At 43.3% G+C, this 25,751-nt stretch overlaps 1 protein-coding gene across 3 annotated transcripts in view; it reads right to left on the reverse strand.

The window, feature by feature from the left end:
- Nucleotides 1–25,751, reverse strand: part of FGF13 (fibroblast growth factor 13) — a gene marked incomplete at its 5' end in the record, with an annotated part of 525,641 nt that overhangs the window by 195,738 nt on the left and 304,152 nt on the right. For all 3 annotated transcript variants that reach the window (XM_082681965.1, XM_082681966.1, XM_082681967.1), the window contains one exon: nucleotides 7,083–7,250. In XM_082681965.1, the coding sequence (XP_082538091.1) occupies nucleotides 7,083–7,250 (168 nt within the window). The remainder of the gene's footprint in view (nucleotides 1–7,082; nucleotides 7,251–25,751) is intronic.

Raw genomic sequence — 25,751 nt, forward strand, 5'->3', positions numbered from 1 at the left:
TGGTGTCCATAGTGACTTCATCAATTTACATTCCCGCCAACAATGTAGGAGGGTTCCCTTTTCCACACCCTCTCCAGCATTTATTATTCGCAGACTTTTTAATGATGGCCATTCTGACTGGTGTGAGGTGATACCTCATTGTGGTTTCGATTTGCATTTCTCTGATAATCAGCAATGTTGAGTGTCTTTTCATGTACCTGTTGGCCATCTGTATGTCTTTGGAGAAATGTCTATTTAGGTCTTCTGCCCATTTTTTGACTGGGTGGTTTGTTTCTGTTATTGAATCGTATGAGCTGTTTGTATATTTTGGAAATTAAGCCCTTGTAGGCCACATCATTTGTAAATATTTTGTCCCAGTCTGCAGGTTGTCTTTTTGTTTTTCTTATGGTTTCCTTTGCTGTGCAAAAGCTTGTAAGTTTGATTAGGTCCCATTTGTTTATTTTTGCCTTTATTCCTATTGCCTTGGGAGACTGACCTAAGAAAACATTGCTATGATTTATGTCAGAGAATGTTTTGCCTATGTTCTCTTCTAGGAATTTTTTATGGTGTCATGTCTTATAGTTAAGTCTTCAAGCCATTTTGAGTTTATTTTTGTTTAGGGTGTGAGGGAGTGTTCTAACCTCATTGATTTACATGCAGAAAGACAGCAATACTTTCTTGAGGAAAGAAACAGTGCACTGATTTGCATTCTGGCACAAGCTCCTCATCTCATCACGGACTGGTAACAAACAATTTCAGACCCAGCCCTGAACCACAGACCACATTTGGAGTAGGACTTCCCTAAAGATAGCAGGCGGGGGTCAGAGAACAAGGGAACGGCATTCATCTTCAAGTGTGTTACTTGTCAGAGCCCAGCTTTGATGGGAACACGCTGCTCAGTGGGGCCAGCATGGCACTTCCCAAAGCGTATTTGTGGGATGTTACTACGTATTACAAATAAAAAGGTTCTGATAGCTGGAGTATGTTGTTTACCACTGAATTGCCCAAAGAGAGACAAATTCCTAACCTGTAAGACTCCTTAAAACCTTTAATACTCTCTAAGAATGGTGTGGAATTCAGGAAACGTGTATGTGATCTCTCTTTTCACAAAGACATATATGATCAGCGTTTCATGAAACATAATTTGGAAAATAGTGATCCAATAATTATTGAAGAACACGTGCAAGCGAGTAGAGTTAATTCTGCATTCTCTTCAACCAGGCAAACAAGTTATCATTTAAAACAAAGGAGTGAAAATTAGAGCTGAAGCAGCAGCACATCTGGTGCATCTCCTTCACAGAGGCAGACCTCCAGGCCTTAGGGTTGGGCTTGACTGGGGAAACAGCTCAAAGTCATCCAGGCTATGCCTTTTCGGATGTGGACCACAGTCTACCTGGGTCATACCGTGCTGGGTCAGAAAGGCAGATTTTCTTAAGTGGTTTATTAACTGGCTGTGAAAAGGAAAAAACCAGTAGGTGTTGCTGAGACATCAGAGCCCCGGAAGCATGTTGGCAATGCGATCCCTGATGTAGCAGCTTTGAAGGGGGCAGCGCTATATGGATAGATAACTTCCAGATTGTTTTCAAGGATCAGCACTTAGATTTTGACTTTGTTTTAAAATCAGAATCACCACCATCGTTCATCCAGTAAGACCTTTCCGGGAACTTTCCCAGGGCACTGTTCATTTAAACATAAATACTTGAAATGGAGGCAGATAACCGAGGGAAACCTCAGTCAAGAGAGTTGTAAAGGAGAGACTACTTCTCAGGAAACATCACCACTGTCAGGACGGGAACACCAAGGCTCAAGGGGGAAGGGAGGCCTGTTGCTTTAAAAAGTGAATCATCAAAGAATAAAAGGTTGTTAGTTCCTACCAGAAAAGCCAGCCTGGAGACTGAGCTGAGATGCGTGTGTCTAATAAGAGAATAATAAAAGCGCATCCTGGCCTGAAACTGAATTAGTGGCTGTTGTGTGTATACTTCCTTGATCGAATTATGAGTTTTCCAGAGAGTAGAAACTATCCCCCAAATACAACTTAATGTTGTATTTGCTGCCATAACGTAGGGAAATAGGAGAGAAGAGAGACTGTGTTTCAGTGCCATTACTAGTTCCCTAACGTTGTTAGGAGATAACAAGTTGTCTTCTAAGAAGTAGCTGACAAGTAACCAAGAGAAATACATTTGATCACTTTATGGGGAGAGGACAGTGTTTATTCATTGCTAATCACCAAGGCCTTCAGATTTCTGGCTTTTTAATTCGATTTCCATATGGACCAATATTTTACTCCTTCTTGTGACTCTGCAGTTAAGCTGCCAATGGCTTCAATGAGCAAAGAAACCTCTCTGCTGTTGTTTTGTCATCCTTCATGTCATAAAACAAAGGCAGGGTGACCCTAAGTCATAGTTATTTTGAAATTAAAAGATTCAGAATAAGGTCTTTTATCTCTACAGAGCCACCCAAACATATGGCCCCATGTTCTTCTAATCAAATAGGAATATCCCCTCAATTCTCATCTTCAAGGGGACAGATATGGAAGCAGTTATACCCTTCCTGCAAGTCAAGACATTTTCAGATATCAAGCATCAGAGGTGGCTTCGTTTTATTGAACTATTAATTCAAACAGCATTACACCCATTTTTCTCAAACGGCAAATTAGTATGAAAATGAGGAAGACACAAAACAGGAGACAACAAAGTTAAAGAAAAGGTGAGGATGAAAATAAAAACATTTCCCTCGGCATGTTCCTAAATGCTCTCCTACCGTCTTTCTCTCCTACCATTTAGGCAAGACTGATATTCATGGTGACATATTCTCTTTCTGGGATAAAGAAACCAAGGCAGTATCAGAGTAACAGACATTGTGCTTGTTACAAATATGCGCCCTTAACATTTGGCACATAATTTTGCTCTCTTTTGGTTGGTGAAAGCTGGCATACTTCATCACCGGGCTGGAGCACAGATTCTCTTCTCCTCCAACCAAAGTCACTGTGGTTGGATGCCTCTCTGAATAAAAAGGTTATGGATGTCCTGAGGGGGGAGATAGAATATATATATAACATTTTTTTTTAAATCACATGAAAACAGGACTGTAGGAAGGAGGCCAGATGCTTGATTAAAAGATGGTGACAAAACCCTGAGCTTTGTAATACTTTCCTATATTGCATGAACGCCTTCAAATTTACTATTGTGATCAGGATTTTCAATCCTACAAGCAAATGCTGGGAATCCATGATTTCTTTTTCTCTGTAGATTTTCAACATTATCTACTTGTAAGCATGTATATCTTGGTGTAATTCTTCTGAACAACCTTCAAACATCAGTAAAAGCCCAATGACTGGCATTTCGGAAGCAACAAACTATACTGATAATAGATTGGCTTTCAGAAGTTACTCTAAATCAGTGATTTCATTTTGGCACACATGACAATGAAAGGAAAAAAATGAACAAAAGAATAAAGCTTTGATGATTATACTTTCTCTTGCCAAGAGCCTCCTGGAACAGGAAGAAAAAGATTTTGGTAACGATCTCCACTCTCCATGTGGCTTTCTTATAACAAAGAGCGTTGCTGGTACTGGGCCAAATTAGACTCTCAGATATTTGTATGTGCTTCTTCACCCAAATTCCAGTACTCACATAAGATTCCATCGTAAGTGGTTTTTATGGAAATAATCACATCACCGAAAATCACAAGTATCTGGAACAAACTAAAGAACTTATTTTGGAATTGGCTGCTCAGAAATAGAGAGCTGTTTTTGGCAAAGTGTAATCTGTCCTTAGTATATCCTGAAAAGCCAGGGAGGTATATCAGGCCTTCCATGTACTATTTTACATGAATTCTGAGGGCCCTGGACACAATACAAAAATGTCTTTTCAAAGATAGATGATTGTGAACAATTGTAAATAAGTTATCTGTACCAAATCTCAGATCATCATAAATTATAGAAATAACCTGGCCCTTATAAAAACATCACCAACCAAAAGTAACACGAAGACTTTATAATAATGCAAAAACAGTTGGTAGATTTTATCAATTCAGTAAGGAAGAAGAAAATTAATCCCAGCTGTATCATAATACACATAAACCTCTTTGATCTAATTTAATCATTTGTAAGACTTATCCAACTCTAACTTACATTTCACCCCCAAATTTCAATGAGTGTTTCATTTTTCAAATGAGTGCCGCACACACACAATCGCATTAGAAGAGGTCACACTGGCAGCTTGGCATTGCACAGATCAAACCATGGATGGCTTAGCCACCCTGTCCATTGCCTTCACCTGCAGTGGAATTGGTGGGCAGCCACAGTCAAGGTCAATTTCATGCTTTGGCAGAAAGACCATGAGAGGAACTCTCTCTTCAAAATGCTTCACGTGAGAATAAAATGTTTCAAGGTATGGATATAGTTTAGAATTGAGAGTCTATCCATTTGTAGTAAAGCGATCTCTTATTTCTACTAATCATAATAAAATGTTACAACAACTGAAAGAGAGAACTGAAGACTGTACCTTACAGAATTTAAAAACCAGTCTTGCAAAAATCTTCCAGGTCGCCAGAACGGCCACTGAACCCTTTTAAACCCACAGTTACTTCACCTCCTGGCAATGATGAGTTTCTGGCCTTCTGTATCCTACATGAAGTAAGCATGTTAATTTCTTAGCATAGTTTCCTTATTTATCCGAGGTCTCTTCCACAGCATGCTTCCTTTCGCCCCCATCTAAGGTCTTCGGGATCCTGTTAATTTGTACAGAGATCAAGTGTATTCATTTTAAGGTCTGGGTTCACCATTAGCTTCTGGCTCCTTGTTTAAAGGGGGTACAGTAAAATTGTAAATAGTGTCAAAATATCATCCCAGAAAACCTCTAATGCATCTAATACTATTTATAAATAATTCATACAAATCAAGAGGGAAGTATTAGCTTTCACTATTCCAGGAGAGCAAGACTAAGGGAAACCTTCAGTCTGAAAGCAGACAATGACCACCATCAAAGTATACAAAAGTGAAAGGCTGGAAGCCACATTTAACACAAGGACAGCCAGCTTAAAAAGTATCCAAACCTTGTACAAGAGAGCTTCACTGCAACCCATTCTCTAAAGAATTTTTCATATCTAAAAACATTCATAACATTATTCACGATACACTCCAGATATTTTGAAAACTAATAGGTGGGATAGGGAGGGTGGGAGGGAGGGAGACGCAAGAGGGAAGAGATACGGGAACATATGTATATGTATAACTGATTCACTTTGTTATAAAGCAGAAACTAACACACCATTGTAAAGCAATTATACTCCAATAAAGATGTAAAAAAAAAACTATATGTAATAAGAACACACCCATTAAAATTAGTTATTCAAATGTTTTTTTTTTAATCTGAGAATTGTTAAAACAATTTGAAGTAAGTTTCTAACCAATTGCTTGACTGAATTTAAGCACCTTTTGTTTTTCAGGACGATGTGCAAGTACAAAAATAGTATAGTATCTGTAATACAGATACACACATCCATAAGAATATAATTACATAATAAATAGTATATTTCTCTCATACAGACACTGTTTTTGTGCTTGCAAATATATATATATAGAGAGAGATATAGATATATATCACATACAGATATCATTTTATAGAAAAGAAAGAAAATATTGCAATGCATTATATAAAGTCACTGTCACTGGCTTAATTTTTTTGTTTCAGTGAAGCATAAAATCAAGTTAGTATCTTCTCTATGAAACCACCAAAAATTTGTCTTACTCACTGTAAAGGGCCACCATTTATATCTCCAGATGACATCAGCACTCATGTGCAAAGTGGATAGCTTGCATACGGGAGTATGAGTGGAAAGTAAAGGCAAATGCTCTATTCTATTGCTGAAATAGAATTAAGCATAGAAAAGTGTACACTTCTCATTTTCTGCCAAAGAACATTTAAAGCTCTGTTTGGAAGGGAGGAAAAAGGGGAGGCTTTGAGATGTAAAAATTTGCTTCCAAAACTATAGACTAGACTCAATTTGGATTAATTTCCTCAAACACCAAACTTTGAACAGAACCACACAGCAGAAAGACAGCTGTACTGAAGATCTCATAATGTTGCAAAAAAGGGCAACTTGAAATCGGAACAAAGGCACTTCTAGAAATTGTACCAGAACCATTTATGCGAACGTGTACACCGAATGCCAAAGGACTAGTGAATATTGTCACCCCCAACATCATTCACTGGTAGATTGCATGGATAGTATTTGATCTTGGGTTGGGGGGGAGGGGTGTGGGAGAACATGAGCTGTTTTACCATAAGTATACTTCTCAAATGTCATTTTGGAAATCAAAACGTACACAGATGGCAAAAAGTTGACCACACTTGGTAATGTGAAAAATGTCCCTGTTTGATATATGCAAAACAGGTGGAAAAATGAATGAATACTCTTTCTAGAGACGAGGCACTTCACAGATAGATTTGTAGCACGGATTGCGATGAATACCTTATTGACCTCAGTTTAAGTAACAGCAAGTAGAGTTTTCCAAACCTGTACTTGAGCTGCAAAGAAAAACAAACTACTCATCGTTTCCTTGAGGCATGCATTTCACTATGGCAAAGCGCACCGGGCGTGCATGACAGGGGAAGTCTGGGCCTGCTTCAGCCAACTGAGTAGATCATGAGCATTCTTCGGACACAAGGCAGAAGGCTTTATGGAGTGGAGAAGAGTGAGAAAATTTGGAACAATCTTCTCATTATTTCATTTTGGAAGGGCCATTCCTCAGCCGACTGCTGCTTCAGGAAGGCGATGTGATGGGACCAGACTCGGCCAGATGTTGGCTACGGGAGCAAGCAACTTTAGCAGCCAAAACGGGGCAGTGTCATGACACCAGCTGAACACGTGTCAGCTGTGAGAAGCAGGAAGATGCTGCGCGCCCGGCCAGATCTGACTGTATTATACAGTGTCCCATCTGAGACTGCATAACACACTCACTGGCGAGCCACGGGGCCTCGGAACGATGTCAGGGGCCGAACAACACACAGCACAGCAGAGGGCAATGCACAGTCAGAAAGAAAGAGAAAGAAAGAAGAATGAGAGGAAACAAGCAAGACACACGTCCGTCGTGCACAAACCTTCGGGCTCTGTGTGTTCTTTGTGATGGACTTGCTTCAGCGGGCAGCAGAAGATTTCGTGACACTTAGCACGAAAGGGGGACTCTTTTTTCTTTAATTCCGCAGATTGGATGGAATCTTGCCGTAACATAATGTATTCCTGTGTGCCAGGGGGGGCGTCATCCAGAACTGTGGTCACCACATAACAAAATGAACTCAAGTTAGAGCTTCAGGAAAGCAGCGAACGTCTTACATCAACTCTACTCCCAGGAAGACTACAGAAACAACATTCCCAAGAAAAGTTTCAAAGAAAAGCATTGCATAGCTTGGGGGTTTTCTTTTTAAGGGCTTAGTTTTATAATACGAAAGCCCTGGGAATAGTTTACTCAGCTATACACACCTCGATTGCTTGTATAATGAAAATTTAACAGTGTTAAACTGTCCCGGATGAACAATAAAACATATTAATACCAATAACCATATTGTATCTAAAGAAACACCATGGAGAGCTCACATGTTTCAGCTTGAAATCTAATATAAATATTTACAGGTGAAAATGGCAAATGTCCACCAACTTCTCAGGGTATTACTTTAGGTTTTCTTCCTCAGTCTGCTCCTGGAGAGGGCCCGGCTTCCATGCACTATGTACTGAGTCTGACAAAAGAATTCATTTTTTCCCCAAAGAGAACTGGGGCTGTCACAAACATTCTTCACATATTCGAAACCCCCTAATGCAGAGAACAAATTCCAGTTGAGAGCCTAATAATCAACATTGGCTCAAAGACCTACCTTGAATTGCGGAACAGCAGGGCCTGGTTCACTAATTCTGGCCTCAGATATACACCAAGCCCCTCTCAGCTTGCTAGGCCCTTTGTGCATTTTCCTAAGCAAGACTGAATTTCTAGTGTTTTCTCCCTGCAAAAACAAGGTGTCTGCTTTTACAGGGTCTGCTGCAACATTCTTTAGCCTGGTAACTACCCACCAAAGTGGGTGCAAATTTGATCTGCATCTGCAGAAACAGAGAACTGACCCCAGCATGGATTTTTTTCTCTTTCATGCCCTTCCCAATGAGGCCATCCCATTTTACTGGGAGTGAGTCAGTGCCCCTAAAGCTATGATTCACGGCGAGCTGACTCATTCTACTCCCCCAAATGCATACACTTAACATGCATTGAGAAAGACTGACACCAGCGGCACACTTCCTATGGGGAGAATAATGCTGCAGTGTTTGTAAAATACCAACAGCTTATGGCTGAAATTAGATGGGATCTCAAGCTTCCATGTTTGGCAAAACATTCCCAGCTCACTGGCTGGGATCCTAACGGACATTAAGAACTTTCTTTCATGTAGGAGTAAAAAAGGTATAAAAACCAACATAACTTTGAAATTCGTATTATGAGTTTAGAACAAGTTCTTGATAGATTGCTTGTATGTGGAATTGTTGTCTTCCTTTATAAGTCATTAAATTATGCAAGAAGGTGATGAATATTTTAGTTACTTCTCTTTCTATTTTCCTCTAGCTCCCAGCAGCACTAATCAAAAATACTATATAGACAAACCCCCACTGCTTTTCCTGGCAGAGTTCCCTTCATCTACTAGGAATGTGACTATAACTTCTTAGAATCTGGTCGTTGAATGCACATCTTCGGTAGCAACAGCTGCTATTCAAACCATTTGCAACCATTACCTGCCATGAGCAGTTAGTTACGACAATATAGACACTTATCAAATTCCAGCATCATAGGTAAAGATAAATTCTGATTTTACCATACAAAATATTTTAGGGGGCTTCCCTAGTGGCGCAGTGGTTGAGAGTCCGCCTGCCGATGCAGGGGACACGGGTTCGTGCCCCAGTCCGGGAAGATCCCACGTGCCGCGGAGCGGCTGGGCCCGTGAGCCATGGCCGCTGAGCCTGCGCGTCCGGAGCCTGTGCTCCGCAACGGGAGAGGCCACAACAGTGAGAGGCCCGTGTACCGCAAAAAAAAAAAAAAAAAATTTAGGGAAACCTCCCAAACTTGGAACTCAAAAAAAAAAAGCAAAACCCCGCCCATGATTATACAGAAGCTGAGAAATCCCATTTTCATGCACTGTATATAAGAAACAAATTTTAAGATTAAAGGATAATTGGAGGATTAAAAAAAAAGAACAACTTTTGGATAATATATAGAGAACTTGCTATTCAGAAGTACATGATAAACACCAGTAAATTGTCTTCCATTTTCATTTTTCAATACCAAAAATGACGTCACAAATGGGCATTTCTGGAGATTAATGACAGGCTGAAGGTAATAGCCTTTGGCTGACTCTCCAGCCATCAGCTTTTCCCCGCTGGTCATTAATTCCCAGAAAATGCCTTGCACTGACATCATTATTGTTTAATTAGATACAACTGGTTATCCGTAACATACAACAAAATTCTAGTGAAAGCAACCCAGTGACTGATACAAGAACCAGCCCCCAAATTCATCATGATGGGAAAGCATGAAAGTCACAAAAGTGCAAGATAATTGCTTTCCACAAAATTCTCTCTCTCCTGTTCTTTCTTCAAGCTGAATTTAGCAAGTGCAAAAGGTGCCAAGATGCGAGCATTTAAGGTGCCATCTGAGTAATGACCACAGGCACAGAACATTTCCTTGGAAATCGTGAACACCTGGGAGTTAATGGCTTAGCTTTGGGTCCAGGCCGTCTCCACTCAATGCCCCAAACATCAGTCAATTCAGGCAAAACAGAAAGAAAAAAAAGAATATTCAATCTATCAGTACACCTGGGTGTCATGTTGACACGAGAGCTAAAAATATTTTGGACTTTGTAAACAGAAGTGGCATCATCCACGCAACACCTCACACAGGTGTATAAAATCTCTGAATGTAAATTTATTTTGGATGAAAGATTAAAACTATTATGTTAAATGCATTTATTCTTAGGGCTCCTTCAAGTAGGACAGTGGATGCATGTGCAGTTGACAGCAGCGGGAATGACAGGGGACTTCCCACAAGACCCCAGCATCAAGGCAGGTGGGTACCTTAATTCTACTTCCTTACAAAAAGAATGAGGAGACAATGCTTCCAAGGGCCACTAGCTCTAGAAAAGAGGGACACTTGTAAAGAAGTCAGCTCATCAAAACAGGAAGAAAGAATGGGATTTGCCTTTCCCTGGCTTAGTACTATGACTTCTGCTGTTTTCCCCCTTCTAGTGCATTTCTTCTTGCACATCACTTCTAGCCTCTGAAAACCACTCTCGCCTTTGTTCATTGGAACCATCTGTCCACATTTACTCAATGACTCCTGCTGTTCTTCTAAATAATATTTATCTAATCTTGAAGGTGCATGAAAGACTCCAGTGATTAGGTAGATGATAGATTTACACCAAACCTCTTCCAGTTTCAGAGGTTCAACTTGACTCTTCAAGACAGATAAGATGGTAAGAGTGGCTTAGCCCTCATGGTTGATTTCTGGACCGTGGGGCCCATGCTTTGAGAAACCCCGCGAGCCCCATGACAACAGCAGTCAAGGAGTAGGCCTCTGCTGGGAAATGACACCCACTCAGCCAGTGCCCTTGGCCCTGATCACCTACTCAGAATTCCGAAGTCCCACAAGAGTGGTTGAGATTTGGAGGAGACAAGTGCACACATGCAAATTCACACACCCACAGACACGCAAACACTGACAGGCGGCATACGCAGAGATGAGGGTGGCAAAAATAAGTGACTTTACTGGTAGCATGACAGTTAAGAGCACAATTTATGAAAGACCTAGTTCCCATTATAAAAGGTGTTTATTGACTAACCATTAGGTGGGCAAGCCTGCATCCAGGATTGGTTTCCCAGCATCAGTACTGGATTGGCATTAAACCACCCCCACTCTCCCCCAGGCTTCTCAGCAATCACCTAGATCAAGGTCATGGTCAGGGGTTGGGGGTCATTCATGGTAAGGGAAGAGAGTTTATGTCTAAACCTGATGACCTGGTCTGAGGTACTCATGATCACAGAAATAGTGTTCCCATTTCAAACTGGATATAAAGAAAGCATCAATCTGTAGCAAAACAATCTTTGATAAAATTAAAGATAATTCCAAGTAATATACTTCTTAAATGTATTTTTTTAGTTAAAGAAGTTAACAATCATTTACCCTTTCTATGTTTAGAAAATCCACTTCTAGAACTTCCCTGGTGGTGCAGTGGTTAAGAATCCACCTGCCAGTGCAGGGGACACGGGTTGGATCCCTGGTCTGGGAAGATCCCAAATGCTGCGGTGCAACTAAGCCCGTATGCCACAACTACTGAGCCTGCGAGCCACAACTACTGAGCCTGCGAGCCACAACTACTGAAGCCCACGTGCCCTAGAGCCTGCGCCGCAACTACTGAGCCCGCATGCTGCAACTACTGAAGCCCATGCGCCTAGGGCCTGTGCTCTGCAACAAGAGAAGGCACCGCAATAAGAAGCCCGCGCACCTCAACGAAGAGTAGCCCCTGCTCGCTGCAACTAGAGAAAGCCCGTGTGCAGCCCCCCCAAAAAATTATCCACTTCCTGTTTTACTCTATAACTTTTATCAATAAATATAACATAGGTGGGGCTTCCCTGGTGGCACAGTGGTTGAGAATCCGCCTGCCGATGCAGGGGACATGGGTTCGTGACCCGGTCCGGGAAGATCCCACATGCTGCAAAGTGGCTAGGCCCGTGAGCCATGGCCGCTGAGCCTGCGCGTCCGGAGCCTGTGCTCCGCAACGGGAGAGGCCACAACAGTGAGAGGCCCGCATACTGCAAAAAAATAATAATAATTATATATATATATATATATATATATATATATATCATAGGTTACATAAAATACCTACCCAAATATTTAGTAGTATCACGAACACTACAATCTTCCACAACATTCCAAACACAATTCCTTTAGCGATAACTTAATGCAACCCCTTTGTCTTAAAACATAAGGTAAATAAAGCTCAAGAAGGGGAAGTGACTTGACAAGCCACACAGCTATTGGAAAAGCACAGCCTAGAAGCCAGGATTCCAGTGTGTTTACCAAAAAGTCTAAGGTAAGACTGCTTTGTACAAACATTGATATATTTAACAGGGATGGGGATCACCGGTGTTTCTTAGCCTCAAAGGTTATCTCTGTCTCCAACGAAGTTTTCTGTCTTTTTTTTTTTTTTTTGCGGTATGCGGGCCTCTCACTGTTGTGGCCTCTCCCGTTGCGGAGCACAGGCTACGGACGCACAGGCTCAGCGGCCATGGCTCACGGGCCCAGCCGCTCCGCAGCATGTGGGATCTTCCTGGACTGGGGCACGAACCCGTGTCCCCTGCATCGGCAGGCGGACTCTCAACCACTGCACCACCAGGGAAGCCCTGTTGTTTTCTCTTTTTAAATGAACTCTTCAGAAAGATGACTCAACATAATTAATGACGTGATTTTAAATCAAAGCAAATCTGAGATCACCAGGGCAACAGAAATGAACACAGCCATGGGACTACCAAAGTTATTAGACATATATTAGTGACTTCAACAAGCAAATACTTGAAAATATCTATGAAACAGAAAATATGGCAAAACGTACAGATTATCAAATGTCCTCACATAATGAGAAAGAAAGTGAGACGAAAACAAGAGTAATTAGAGCGATTACTTTTCCCTGTCACTGAGCACCTGTCAAGCTGAAAGGTACATCAACCACAGGATGAGTTAAGACCTCCATTTTGCCTCCCAACTTACACTCTATCTACTTATGTGTATCTATTGTTCAAGCTTTACTGCCATACTGGATACTATCAAGATGGCAGGTTTAAATGTAAATGAGTAACTTAAATAAATAATTACTGAACTGATCAATACTAATGATCATTTGATTTGGCTAAGACAGAAATAACTGTAAAATATTTCTAGAAATTTCAGTTACCTTCGCCTTTGCGATCTCCCCCATCTCCATGCAACCCCCAAGCACTATCCAGCCTTCCTCCAATTCTGTTTGTTCAGGCTGTTTTGCTCTTTTCATGGTAGAATACAATGCAAACTCCCTACCACGGTGGCCACCCACCTCCTCAATTCCATCACATGCCTATCTTCTTCCACACACTAGCTTTACATTAGTATCTAGAATATGCTAGGCTTTTTCCTGCCTAAAGACCGTGTACTTGCTGTTCACTCTGATGCCCCTTTTATGTCCTTCAGGCTCTACTCAAATGCCACCTCTTCTGAGATGTCTTTTTAGCCATGTTAGGTAGGTTTGCACTCGTCACAATCTGTAATTATTTTATGTATGTATGTAGGTATGTATGTATCTCTCATCTGACTCTTCCCACAAGAATACAAGCTCTCTGAGGCAGCAACATTCGTTGTCTCATTCGCCATTCTATATGTGGGGTCCATCATAAACACACTCAAAGAATTCTTATGAATCAAATGAAGGATGCCCTTCTTCACCCAGCCTTCCCACAAAGCTCACTCTGACTCTTCATGTCCATATGACAATTTTTTAAATTAATTTTATTTATTTATTTATTTTTGGCTGCGTTGAGCCTTCGTTGCTGCACGCCGGCTCTCTGTAGTTGTGGCGAGCGGGGGCTACTCTTCATTGTGGCTCGTGGGCTTCTCATTGCAGTGGCCTCTCCCGTTGCGGAGCACGGGCTCCAGGCGCATGGGCTTCAGTAGTTGCATCACGTGGGCTCAGTAGTTGTGGCATGCAGGCTCTAGAGCTCAGGCTCAGCAGTTGTGGCCCATGGGCCCAGTCACTCCGCAGCATGTGGGATCCTCCTGGGCCAGGGCCCAAACCCGTGTCCCCTGCACTGGCAGGCGGACTCCCAACCACTGCACCACCAGGGAAGCCCCACATGACATTTTAAGAAATTTATCCTGTCATGCCTTGAGACAGCTTTCTGGTCATAATCTTAGGTTTTTACTGACAAGTTAGATTGATAATTATTTTCTTATATATGGTCTCTCCTCCACAACTTGAATGTCAGCTCCCAGAAGACCAGAACAATGTCTCTTTTGGTATCATCCTTGCTTTCCTAGTGGCCTACAATGCTTTGCACATGGTAATTTTGCATGCATAAAATTAGTGCCTTCTAGGGAGAGCCCTGCCTACCTTGAAGGCGAGTGCTAAGAAGAAGGGGTCAAAAATGGAAAGAGTCCAGCACATTGCCCGGTACCTGGCAGGCACATAGTAGTGGCTGCAATGGAGGAAACGCTGCCCATGACAGAGATGGAGCCGGTGAGCAGTGTACCAGGATCCCCACCCTGAGTCACAGCTGACTTCCCGGGTGACCTCTGGAATGCCAGGTCAGATCTCTGAGCCTCAGTTTTCTCATTTCAAAAATAAGTCATGTGGACTAGGCCAGGGTAGCGCAACGTTAGCACTTTGACACCTGGGGCTGGATAATTCCTTGTTCCGAGAGGCTGTTCTGTGCACTGTAGGATGTTTAATAGGATCCCTGACCTCTACCCAGTAGATGCCAGTAGCATCCCTGTTCAACTTGTGACAACCAAAGAGGTCTCCAGATACTGTCAAATCCCCCTTTACCAGTGGGATGAGAGCAAAATCATCTTAGTTGAGAATCACTAGACTTGATGACAGGTAAGCCCCCTGTGTTCTATAAACCTCTCTGTAAAGCAGTCGTACCAATCCTGGAAGCCCCTTTGTGATCTTCGGAGATGCTCAGCATCTTGCAGGGACTCAGCTCTTCTATTCAGGGGAGTTTGGCCCACACAGTCCAGACCAAAGAGCGAGGAAAATGCGCTAGTGAGCATGCCAATGAGCCGGGTAACAGAAAGCCCCTAACAAGATGGAAAGCACTACGGCTACACACCAGTGGGGTCCTTACTCAGCCCAGTGCAAAGGCTTTCTCTAGTGAGTGACGACACAGAGCAGCACCAATGGCATTGTTCAACTCTAGGGGAGTAACTTCAGGCACGTGCTGTGAATAACAGACAGGGCACAGGCTACCAAAGACCCTGCTCAAATGGGGATGAGAAGCAAGGAGACAGAACAACTCTCTGTGGCCTTATCTAAGGAGCTTCCTTGAAGACTGGCATTCTCATCATCAAAGGGCCCATGTCACCAGGAAGGATGCACATCCCTACTGAAGACAGAAATGACTCCCTTAAGAAGAAAAGTGGCAGCTTCCTCTAGCAGAGCAGAGTGTGCTTTCAGAAGTCCCCTGCCCCAGCAGGAATGACATAGGTTTTGTCCCTACTGCCATTTCAAGCATGTGAGAAAGAAATGCCAAGAAATACATTCCACCTTAGAACACTGGCTGCTGCTAACACATCTCAGTATACTGTTCAGAGAGCTGATACCAGCCCATTACTTTCAAGTTTTCTAGCCGGATGTCATTGCATTCCTCTCCCATGCACCCTGCTCAAGTCCAAGCGAAACTGAAGTATCCATCATAGTGCACTGCAAGGCTTGTTAAGACACAGACTGCTGGGCCCCCTCCACTAGAGTTGCTTGTTTTTAATTAATTTATTGTATTTTATTTATTTTTGGCTGCATTGGGTCTTCGTTGCTGCACGCGGGCTTTCTCTAGTTGCGACGAGCAGGGGCTATTCTTTGTTGTGGTGCGCGGGCTTCTCATTGCAGTGGCTTCTCTTGTTGCAGAGCACAAGCTCGAGGCGCGTGGGCTTCAGAAGTTGTGGCTCAGTAGTTGTGGCACACGGGCTTAGTTGCCCCACGGCATATGGGATCTTCCTGGACCAGGGATCAAACCCGTGTCCCCTGCATTGGCAGGCGGATTTTTAACCACTGTGCCACCAGGGAAGTCCTCCACTAGAGTTTCTGATGGAGGCGTTCTGGGGTGGGTGTGAGTATTGTCATTTCTAACAAGTTCCCAAGTGCTGCCGCTGCTGGTCAGGGATCACACTGGGAGTATGATTGCCCCAGCTGTTCGTTTTACCTGCTCCAGCTACCTCTGCCGTCTGCATTCTCCGCCAGGAACAAACATAATCCATACCAGTGGTTCTCAGCTGGGGTTGAGCCTTAGCGTCACCTGGGGAACTCTAAAAACTGAAGTACCCGTGGTGCCACCCCAGATCAATTACACTAGAATCTCCAGCCTGAGGCCAGAGCACTGGCGGGTTTCCAAGCTCCTCGGGCGATTCGACTGCACAGCTAGAGTTAAGAATGACTGTTTTAAGCCATTCCTTGCTTTCTCCAGTGAAAATTCCTCTCTCATCTTTGGAGGGTGGGCTCTGGCGCCTGATTATCTTGCTACAGTTGACCCTTGAAAAAGATGCAGGGTTAGGGGTGCCAAACCTCCATGCAGCTGAAAATCCACGTATAACTTGTAGTCAGCCCTCCCTCTCCACGGTTCCTCCATACCCGTGGTTCCGCATCTGCGGATACAGCCAACCACGGATCATGTGGTCCTGTAGTATTTATTAGTGAACAAAAATCCCACATGTAAGTGGACCCTGGCAGTTCAAATCCATGCTGTTCAAGGATCAACTGTATTTCCATTTCTTTGCACACCTCAGCCAACAGCGGCCACGTCCCCTCGGGCAGTGGTGCTATTCACTGCGTAAAACTCTACAGCAGCTCATATCTCCCCACAGCCGGTCCGTTCCAGCCTGAGCACTCAGCCCCTGTGGTTTGTCCATAGTTCTACCACAGCATTAACCCACCCCTGCCCTGTGTTTTTGTTGTGTTTCAATATGACTATCTCCTCACTAGCCAGTTTTGTTGCAGTGAGTCAAAGCAAGCTCTCGTCGTATTAATACCCTTCAAGGTCAACGTCTTGGGTTGGTGAGAACAGGTGTCTTGGCCCTGAAGCCAGTCTGTGATGCTGTATCTCACCCTCAAGGTCACCCAGAGCCACTGCAAACTTCACATGTGCCCCAACTTGAACCACAGTGCAGTCCAAGCTCATGGTCACAAAACAAAATGGTACCAAGAATTCATCGGGAACCTTGTTGGTGACTGGCTCAATAAATACACTAGTCCTTCTTTTATGACATCACAAAAAAAGGAGGTTTGCATTACATTTTCCAGAAATTGCTCCCTTGAACCCTGTAATTCAGGGGCTCTCCACCCTAGCTACAAAATCAGGATCACGTAGGGAGCTTTTATAACATGCCCATGCCCGGGCCCCACCTCCAGAAATTCTCCTTTAATTGGTCTTGCAGCGGGGTGTGGACCTTGGTAGTCAAGCTCCCCAGGTGGTTCTAAGGTGCAGCTAGGGTGGAACCAGTGTGTCTAATCAAAGGAGCAAGAGAAAAATTAAGGCCGCAAATGTAAGCACAATTAACTGCAAAGATGTTTTCCTGAACAAAGAAGGAAGCGCTCTAGGAGATACTACAACTTCAGAGTTCTAAGCCCCTTAATTAAATATGGAATACAAATGGCTCTCTCAAGGAGGAAGGTTTAAAAGCCTAAGGGAATGAAAAACGAGGTACTGGCAAAGGCGTCATAATCCACCAGTCCTGGTTCAAATCCCACTTCTAATCCCAAACTCCCAGTTCTCCCCTCCCCCACCTCCCTCTCTCTTGGCAACCACAAGTCTGCTTGGGATTAGCAGATGTAAACTATTATATACAGTATGGAGAAACAACAAGGTCCTACTGCACAACGCAGGGAAACATTCAATATCCGGTGATAAACCATAATGGAAAAGAATATGAAAACACAGTGTCTATATGTGAATAACTCAGTCACTTGGCTGTACAGCAGAGATTGCCAGAGCATTGTAAATCAACTCTACTTCGATTAAAAAAACAATCAATTTTTTAAAAAAAATCCCAGTTCTGAGACCGAAAGTGGTCTCGACAGTGTGACCTTGGGCAAGTCCTGTCTCCTCTTTGAACCCATAAAATAGTCTGATAGCTATTTTGAAGTCAGGACCCTGGACCAGCAGCATGGGTATCGCCTGGGAGCTTGTTAGACATGCAGCCCCGCATCCCTGCCAAGTCTAGACCCACAGAGTCAGAATCTGTATTTTCACAAGGTTCTGAGGGGACTGCTAGTCATATTAAAGACTGAAATACGCCTAGAACAGTGGCTGGCAGATGGTCATGCAGTCGGCCCTCAGTATGGGTTCATTCCCTTTTCCCTTGAGGCCAAACAACTATTTGGGTGGCAATTAAATGTATATTCCTGGAAACCCAGCCACAGGGTAGAAAAAAGAGCACTGAACTTGGGAGACCTCTGCCACCTACTGCATAACCTTGGGCCCGTCAATTTCCTACCTTTTACAGACGATCCAACTGAATCAGAGTTTAACTCCTAACAAGGTTGTTTTTAAAATTAAAAGAGATACTTGGATGGAACCATCCAGCACAATGTCTAGCCTTTGATAGTTACTCCACATGTACTAAGTACTCCCTAAGCATTAACGGAGGCTGAATCCTATTTAACATGAAAGTGACTTTCTCAAGAAAACAAATGCCAACCACCTACTTTCTAGCTGGTCCAGACAAGGCTTCACACGGCCCTCATGTTAGTTTTCTAACCAAAGTATGGAGAATGACCCACAGGAGAAAAAGACGGCTGTACTGCTCAAAGAGTAATAAACTGACTGACAAATGGTATTTCTTCGAGAATGCCATCTGGAATTTCTTGAAAATGTTTCATTATGACTGGCTTCACTGAAAAGTTTTATTTGGTCTCACTTATTTTGTTTTTTTAATACAGAGTGCTTCTGGCCACGATGTCCTAGGGGCTGAAATATCTGGGCAGCCTTTAAAGATTACTTATAGATTGATTCTAGGTATGGCTTTTCCACCAAATTTTGCCTCTTCCTCCGTGCATAATGATGGAAGCCACTGGCACCATTTTGTAAGCGGCCTTTGTCTTCAGACACAGTAAACTAAGGGGACTGCCCGCAGCATGCTGTTCCAGCCAGCTCTGCTCTGTGTGTGTGTGTGTGTGTGTGTGTGTGTGTGTGTGTGTGGTGTGGTGTGGTGTGGTGTGTGTGTGTGTGTGTGTGTGTGTGTGTGTGTGTGTCTGAGGCTAGAGACATGCCTTTGTCTTTAATAACTATTAGTACAGGAGCTCCGGTTAGGCTCACAAAATGATGTCATAGCTACTCACAGAAACGTTCTCGCCTGAAATCTTTGATCTTAAGACCTTTCTTGGGCAACATCACAGGCTAAATTGCTATAGGAAGCCTATTTTCTCCTATCAATCTTTTCCACTTTTAGAGCATTAAATCTCAGAGGAATGAGGTTTCGTCACCTACATACTAGAGAGTGCACCCTCAAGCATTACACCCGTCTTTCTAGAAAATGTGTTCATTGTCACCATACTTCTTCACATGGACGGCATGCTAGAAGAGGCCTGCAATACGCATGATCACTATTTCCTTCACATTCTTATTTCATGTTTTGAAAGCTAAGCTCTAATACAAATCTCATGGTTGCTCCAAATCTCCTGAGATGTCTCGAGAGCCCACCTCATAGGTTCTGCTGACAGCCAGAAATTTCTCAGTCCTGGTGACAGTGACTGGAAAATTATATTGTAATGTTGCTTAAAAATTATATGACTGGGGCTTCCCTGGTAGCGCAGTGGTTGAGAGTCTGCCTGCCGATGCAGGGGACACGGGTTCGTGCCCCGATCCGGGAGGATCCCACATGCCGCAGAGCGGCTGGGCCCGTGAGCCATGGCCGCTGAGCCTGCGCGTCCGGAGCCTGTGCTCCGCACCGGGAGAGGCCACAACAGTGAGGCCCGCGTACCACAAAAAAAAAAAAAAAATTATATGATTGGGAGAGTGATCAGTACCATCAAAGTCACCTCTACATCTCCATGTCCCCCCAAAAAGGTATCTAAGCAGCAAACTCATTTTACTTTATCAGTTATGAAATACTACCCCTCACTTTCAAGCAAGCAGAGTTCTCTTACTTCCTCTTCCTGCCACTGTTCCATGAGCATATGTGCTTCTATCACTTACTGATGTGTCCTTCCAGCCCCAGCGACACTGAAGAAAGTTCACTCAAGTACATTAGCAGCCCATCTTGACTAAACCTTTGGCAGGAACCATGAAGTAAATACCAATATATGGGCTGATCTATAAAAACCCTTTCTCAAAAACTATGAAGTATGCATATGTCATTGTGGCTTTGTGCTACCTGGCATTCAACATAGTATGGCTGTGTGAGTGGATTGAGAAGGAGGAAAGGGGCAAAGAAGGCCCCAGAAAAGAGAGGGGAGAAGGCTCTTCCAACTGATCAGGACGTGAGCCCTGGCATGTCTTACTTCATTTAAACGATGCTCTGGTTAAATCTTTCCCTCCCTAGTTAATCGCAAGCTGCACTCAAGCTCATCAGAAGGCATTTAGTTCAAAAAATGATACAAATGAACTTATTTACAAAACAGAAACAGACTCACAGACTTAGAGACCCAACTTACGGTTACCAGGCAGGAACTGGGGGGGATAGACTGGGAGGTTGGGATTGACATGTACACACTGCTATACTTAAAATAGATAACCAACAAGGACCTACTGTATAGCATAGGGAACTCTGCTCAATATTCCATAATAACCTAAAAGGGAAAAGAACTTGAAAAAGAATAGATACATGTATATGTATAACTTTGCTGTACACCTGAAACTAACACAACATTGTTAATCAACTACACTCCAATATAAAATAAAAATGTTTAAAAAAAGGCAGTTTGGGGGCTTCCCTGGTGGCGCAGTGGTTGAGAATCTGCCTGCCAATGCAGGGGACACGGGTTCGAGCCCTGGTCTGGGAGGATCCCACATCCCGCGGAGCAACTAGGCCCATGAGCCACAACTACTGAGCCTGCGCGTCTGGAGCCTGTGCTCCGCAACAAGAGAGGCCGCGACAGTGAGAGGCCCACGCACCGCGATGAAGAGTGGCCTCCGCTCGCCACAACTAGAGAAAGCCCTCGCACAGAAACGAAGACCCAACACAGCCCTAAATAAATGAATAAATAAATAAATTAGGGGGGGAAAAAAAAGGCAGTTAGTTCAATTTGGCCACAACATCAAATTCATTTATTTGCAAGCTCAAATGGTCTTTAAAACCTCCAGGAAATGCAGTTCTCACCTATATTCTGTGAAAGAATTCTTCCCCCTTAAGATAGTTAAAAGAGTTGAACTTTTTAGCTAATGAAAAGCTTTAGAACAAAATTCCCAATTATAGCAGCTGAAATCCAGAAAAGAATTCTCAAACAGAAATATTCCAGTAAAATGAGTGCTGTTCTCTGCACTCAGGCCTGAAACAGTTTCTAACTCCTCATTCAATAAACAGAGCTGGTGTTTCTGCTGAGCAGGCCTGTCCCTGCAGGGATCACAGATGGAAGAATATAGTGCGCCAGGTTAGAACCTACTCTAAATTGTTTTTGAAAAATTTCAAAGCTAATGGTATTTGAGTTTGTTTACTCTTGGCAGCATTTCTGTTCAAGAAAAGAGGCATTATGAATGTTTGAAAAGCCTCGAGCCATTAAGTGTCCTTAAAATAGCATTTAATGATTTAGGCGTAAATGAATCACGAACACTTAAATAAAACTTCCCCCTCATTCCCTACAAACCCAGCTGGTTAAGGGAGGTTTTAGCAAAAGAGCACTCCTTAATCCTATTAAAGGTAAGGTCTTCTGAGGTGGGTTCAAAGCTGGATTTGGTGCTCCCGTTTAGGACACTAGGACTAGTCACATATTTTTTTCAAGTTATTACAAAATTGCAAAGTTGCATATTTTTCTTCTTTTTTTATTGAAGTATAGTTGATTTACAATATTGTGTTAATTTCTGCTGTAGAGCAAAGAGATTCAGTTATATTTATATATTCCTTTTCATATTCTTTTCCATTACGGTTTATCACAGGATATTGAATATAGTTCCCTGTGCTATACAGTAGGACCTTGTTGTTCATCCATTCGATACTCACATTATATTTTTGAAAGGAGTAAAGTAGAGTGCCTGGTGTGTATACACACTTTCACATATTTCCAATATCCACGACAATCCCATAAGGCAGGTGTCATTATTGTCCCCTGTTGGCACAGAGGAACCTGAATGTCAGAGAGGTTAAGAAACATATCCAGAGGAACCCAGCATCAAGATGAAAGCTGGGATTCAAACCCAGGGCTTCATGTCTCCAGAGCCTTTACTCTTACTCACTATGCCGTATCTTACACTTGATTTTATATCCATGGTAGGCAGAACAATAGCCCCTCAAAGATGCCCACATCCTAGTCCCTGGAACCTGTGCATATGTTACCTGAAGGTTACAGATGTCATGAGGGTTACTAATAAGCTGACCGTTACAAGGATTATCCAGGTGGGTGCAATGTAATCATATGAGCTCTTAAAGTCAAAAGAGAGAAGTCTCGGTCACAGAGATGAGAAGGAAGCAGAGACAGGCCAGAGCAAAAGTGTGAAAGGACTCAACAGGATGTTGCTGGCTTTAAACACTGGTCTGAAGGACGCCAGGACCAAGGAATACACGGAGCTTCTAGCAGCTGGGAACAGTCCTCAGTTGACAGCTAGCAAGGGGACAGGGATCTCTGTCCTACCAGGAACTGAACAGTGCTAACAACCAAAATGAGAAGGGAATAGATCCTCCTTCAGAGCCTCCAGAAAGAAACACAGCCCAGCCAAGCCACGCCAAGACTAAGGTCTTAGCTTGGTGAGATGCGTGTCTGACTTCTGACCTCCAGGACTGTAAGATAATACATTTGCATTGCTTAAGCCACCTAGATTGTGGTATTTTGTTAGGGCAGCAGAAAACTAATACAATATACAACGCTTAATGCTGACAACCTAACTAGGTTCTACAGCTCATAAGCCTTCAACAGGTAATTTAATAACAATAATCAAATATCATTATGTAGAACTGACATATCTTCATCATCTTCAGCCTCAGAAGAAAACATGTGCACAAAGATGCTTCCTTTGGCCTTTTTATTTTCCACTGCCTCTCATAATACTACCTTTCAATATTCTTTCAACAAGTATTTATTGGGAATATACCAGGCACTATTCAATGTATACAGTATACAGGGAAAAAAAATGGAGAGAAAAACCCTCGCCCTCATGGAGTTTATACATTTGGAGTGGAGCTGAGGGGTAAAGAGAGAGTAAATAAATCAGGAAGATGAGACTTCCAAGGGTCTCTGAGTCACTCAAGGGAAGGCAGGGGCTCGGAATTGCCGCTAGACCCATGTACGTAAGAAATAAACTTTTACAAGTTAAGCTCCTGCCACGTCAGTTAGCTTCCCTTTAGGGCAAGGCAAGAAGACGTCAGAGCAGAGGCCTGAGTGAAGCGCCATGGCGATATCCAGGAGACAAGCGTTCCCAGCAGAGGGATCAAAAATGCTCAGATCCTGAGGGAAGAGTAGGACTCGCTGTTTTGCGTATTTTTTTTTTAAGAAAATGAAGAAAGCCAATGTGGCTGGAAGTCAAAGACTGAAGGGGAGAGTGGGAGGAGGTGAGGTCAGAAAAGCAACAGGAAGCCTGCTCACTAGGCCGTGTTAATACCTCTGGCTTCAATTCTGAGTGGTGGGGAACCATTGGATGGATTCAGACACGAGAGTGATGGGATCTGGCTCATGTGATCCACAGCTCATTCTTGCCACTATATAAAGAACAGACTTCAGAGGAGAAGGACAGAAGTAGAGAAACTGGTTAGGAGGCCACTGCTACGATGCAGGCAAGGGTTGACAGCAGTTAGGACTTGGTGGTATAGGCAGGAAGAAGTGGTTTTATTCTGGGTACATACTGTAGGAATATAAACTTTTATGAACAGAAGTATAATGGCTAACATTATGCAGCATCTAACAATGCTGCTTAATATAGATACCCTTTGAAAATGGTAATTCCATGGAATATACACTTCCCAGAGGGGAAAGTCTCTCCTTTCAGCCTAGGAGAGAAATCTCCTCACACTTAGCTCTCTCCTGCACCATGCCATTGTACTAAATGTGCCGATACAGCCTGGGACCCAGCAAACGTTCACACAGCAGGAAAGTGTTAATGGCAGCGATGGAGATGAGGATGGGCAGTTTGCAAAACAACATTCTTGAGAAATCGATTAATTTGATCCTTTACACCATTCTTGTTTCTCTTCCATCAATCTATTTTCTTCTGTCATTATGTCAAAGATTCCACCAAACCAATCTAACACTTCAAGTGCTAGTGGGAGAGGGGAAGGGTGGGAAACAACCTTAGAACCGAAGCGCCTGGACACCTAGCCCAGCCTAGGAGCCAGTTAGTCCCTTTGACATGCCTCCAATATTTGCATTAATTAGACTCATACAGAGAAACCCAGTCATCTGAAGAGGGTCTGTTGGCACCATCAAGAAATTGAAACACGCCACACTGCACAAGCTTGAAAAATGTCAGCTGGGGCGTGGAAACATTTCCCAGTTCTCATACCAGAGAGGGCCTTCTGCTTCCTTCCTAATGGAGAGTTAAGTGGAGTTCAAGATTGCACCAAAGAAAGCCAGGGCAAAATGTTCCACATAAATCCTCTCCCAGCCAATTAGGCATTTAGTTGCCGAGTGGTGGAAGAGATAGAGGTCCTATGAAATGCAGAACTGCAATCGGTAACCTTCCACAGATATCTAGAGAGCAATTCTTTCTTCTTTCCTCTCCCAATGTCTCTATCTAACACTTGTTTAACTGACAACTTCTCAAAGACAAGCTCAGGGCATGTGAGATAGTCTCAGAAGCTTGAGACATCACCTCTGAGGCAGTCAGTCCCTAGTTGGCAAAGAGATCCTCAGGTCAAGCTATGGCAACCTGGAAAAAACATTTTGGGCTGAGAGCAGGGTGGGTCCCAGTCGGATGTAGGAAGCAGCAATGATGGACTGAACCACAGGGTACTGTGGATCGCCAGCCTTTTCCTGCAGCCTATTTTAGACTTTGCTCTGTTCTACATGGAACTTTGGGAGCCCCTTCTGATGAGCACAGAGGAACATGGCTTTTATGCTGACATCCATATTTAGGGTGATTGGAAATAACGGAGGAAGTGGCAAAGTGAAGCAGAAGAGGCAGTAAGAATGCCGAGCTGGGAATCTCCAGCCAGGGGAGGCCTCCTGCCTCTGCTCCTGGCTTCATCTTTGCCTCTTTGCCCCTGAGCAAGTCCAGTTTACTTTTCTTCCCCCAGAAGCTCGCCAGAAGCATACTGCTGTGAGCAGACTTGTAACACGCCCCAGCAATGGCTGCAGGAAACAGGCTGAGGAAGGCCCCTCAGCTCACGGGGTAAAGCAGGAGCTGTTTGAGTCCTGTTGCTATGATAATTGGATTAGCCCCGCTTGTCAGGGAGAAGGGCCTGTGATTATTGAAGAGTACTGTAATGGTTAATTTTATGTGTCTCCTTGACTGGGCCATAGGGTGCCCAGATATTTGGTCAGACATTATTGTGATGACAGCAGCTACTGCTTCCTGAATGCTTATTAGGTCCCAGGTACTCTTCTTATGTGATCATTTTTATCAATGTGTCTTGCCAGATTGCTAGATTTGGAAAAGCCCATACATACATTAACCAAAAAAAAAAAAAAAAGAAAAAAAAGGGAAAAAAATCAAAAGGCAGACCCATTCCGAGATCGCAGGACATGAGCTGCCCACCTTCATGTCCCAGTCTGTCTCCTTCCTCCCAACTGATGACCCACTATTTTACTTCCTCTTTTTCCATATTTGAAACTGATCTAGCCCAACCATAAATCTAACAATTGTGGGTTTCAGTATTTTCTCCATCATTCTGCTCTGCATGTGTCCGCAGTGCCCTGGGCAAG

This window comes from Grampus griseus (genome assembly GCF_964374135.1).
Source record: "Grampus griseus genome assembly, chromosome: X".
NCBI lineage: Eukaryota > Metazoa > Chordata > Mammalia > Artiodactyla > Delphinidae > Grampus > Grampus griseus.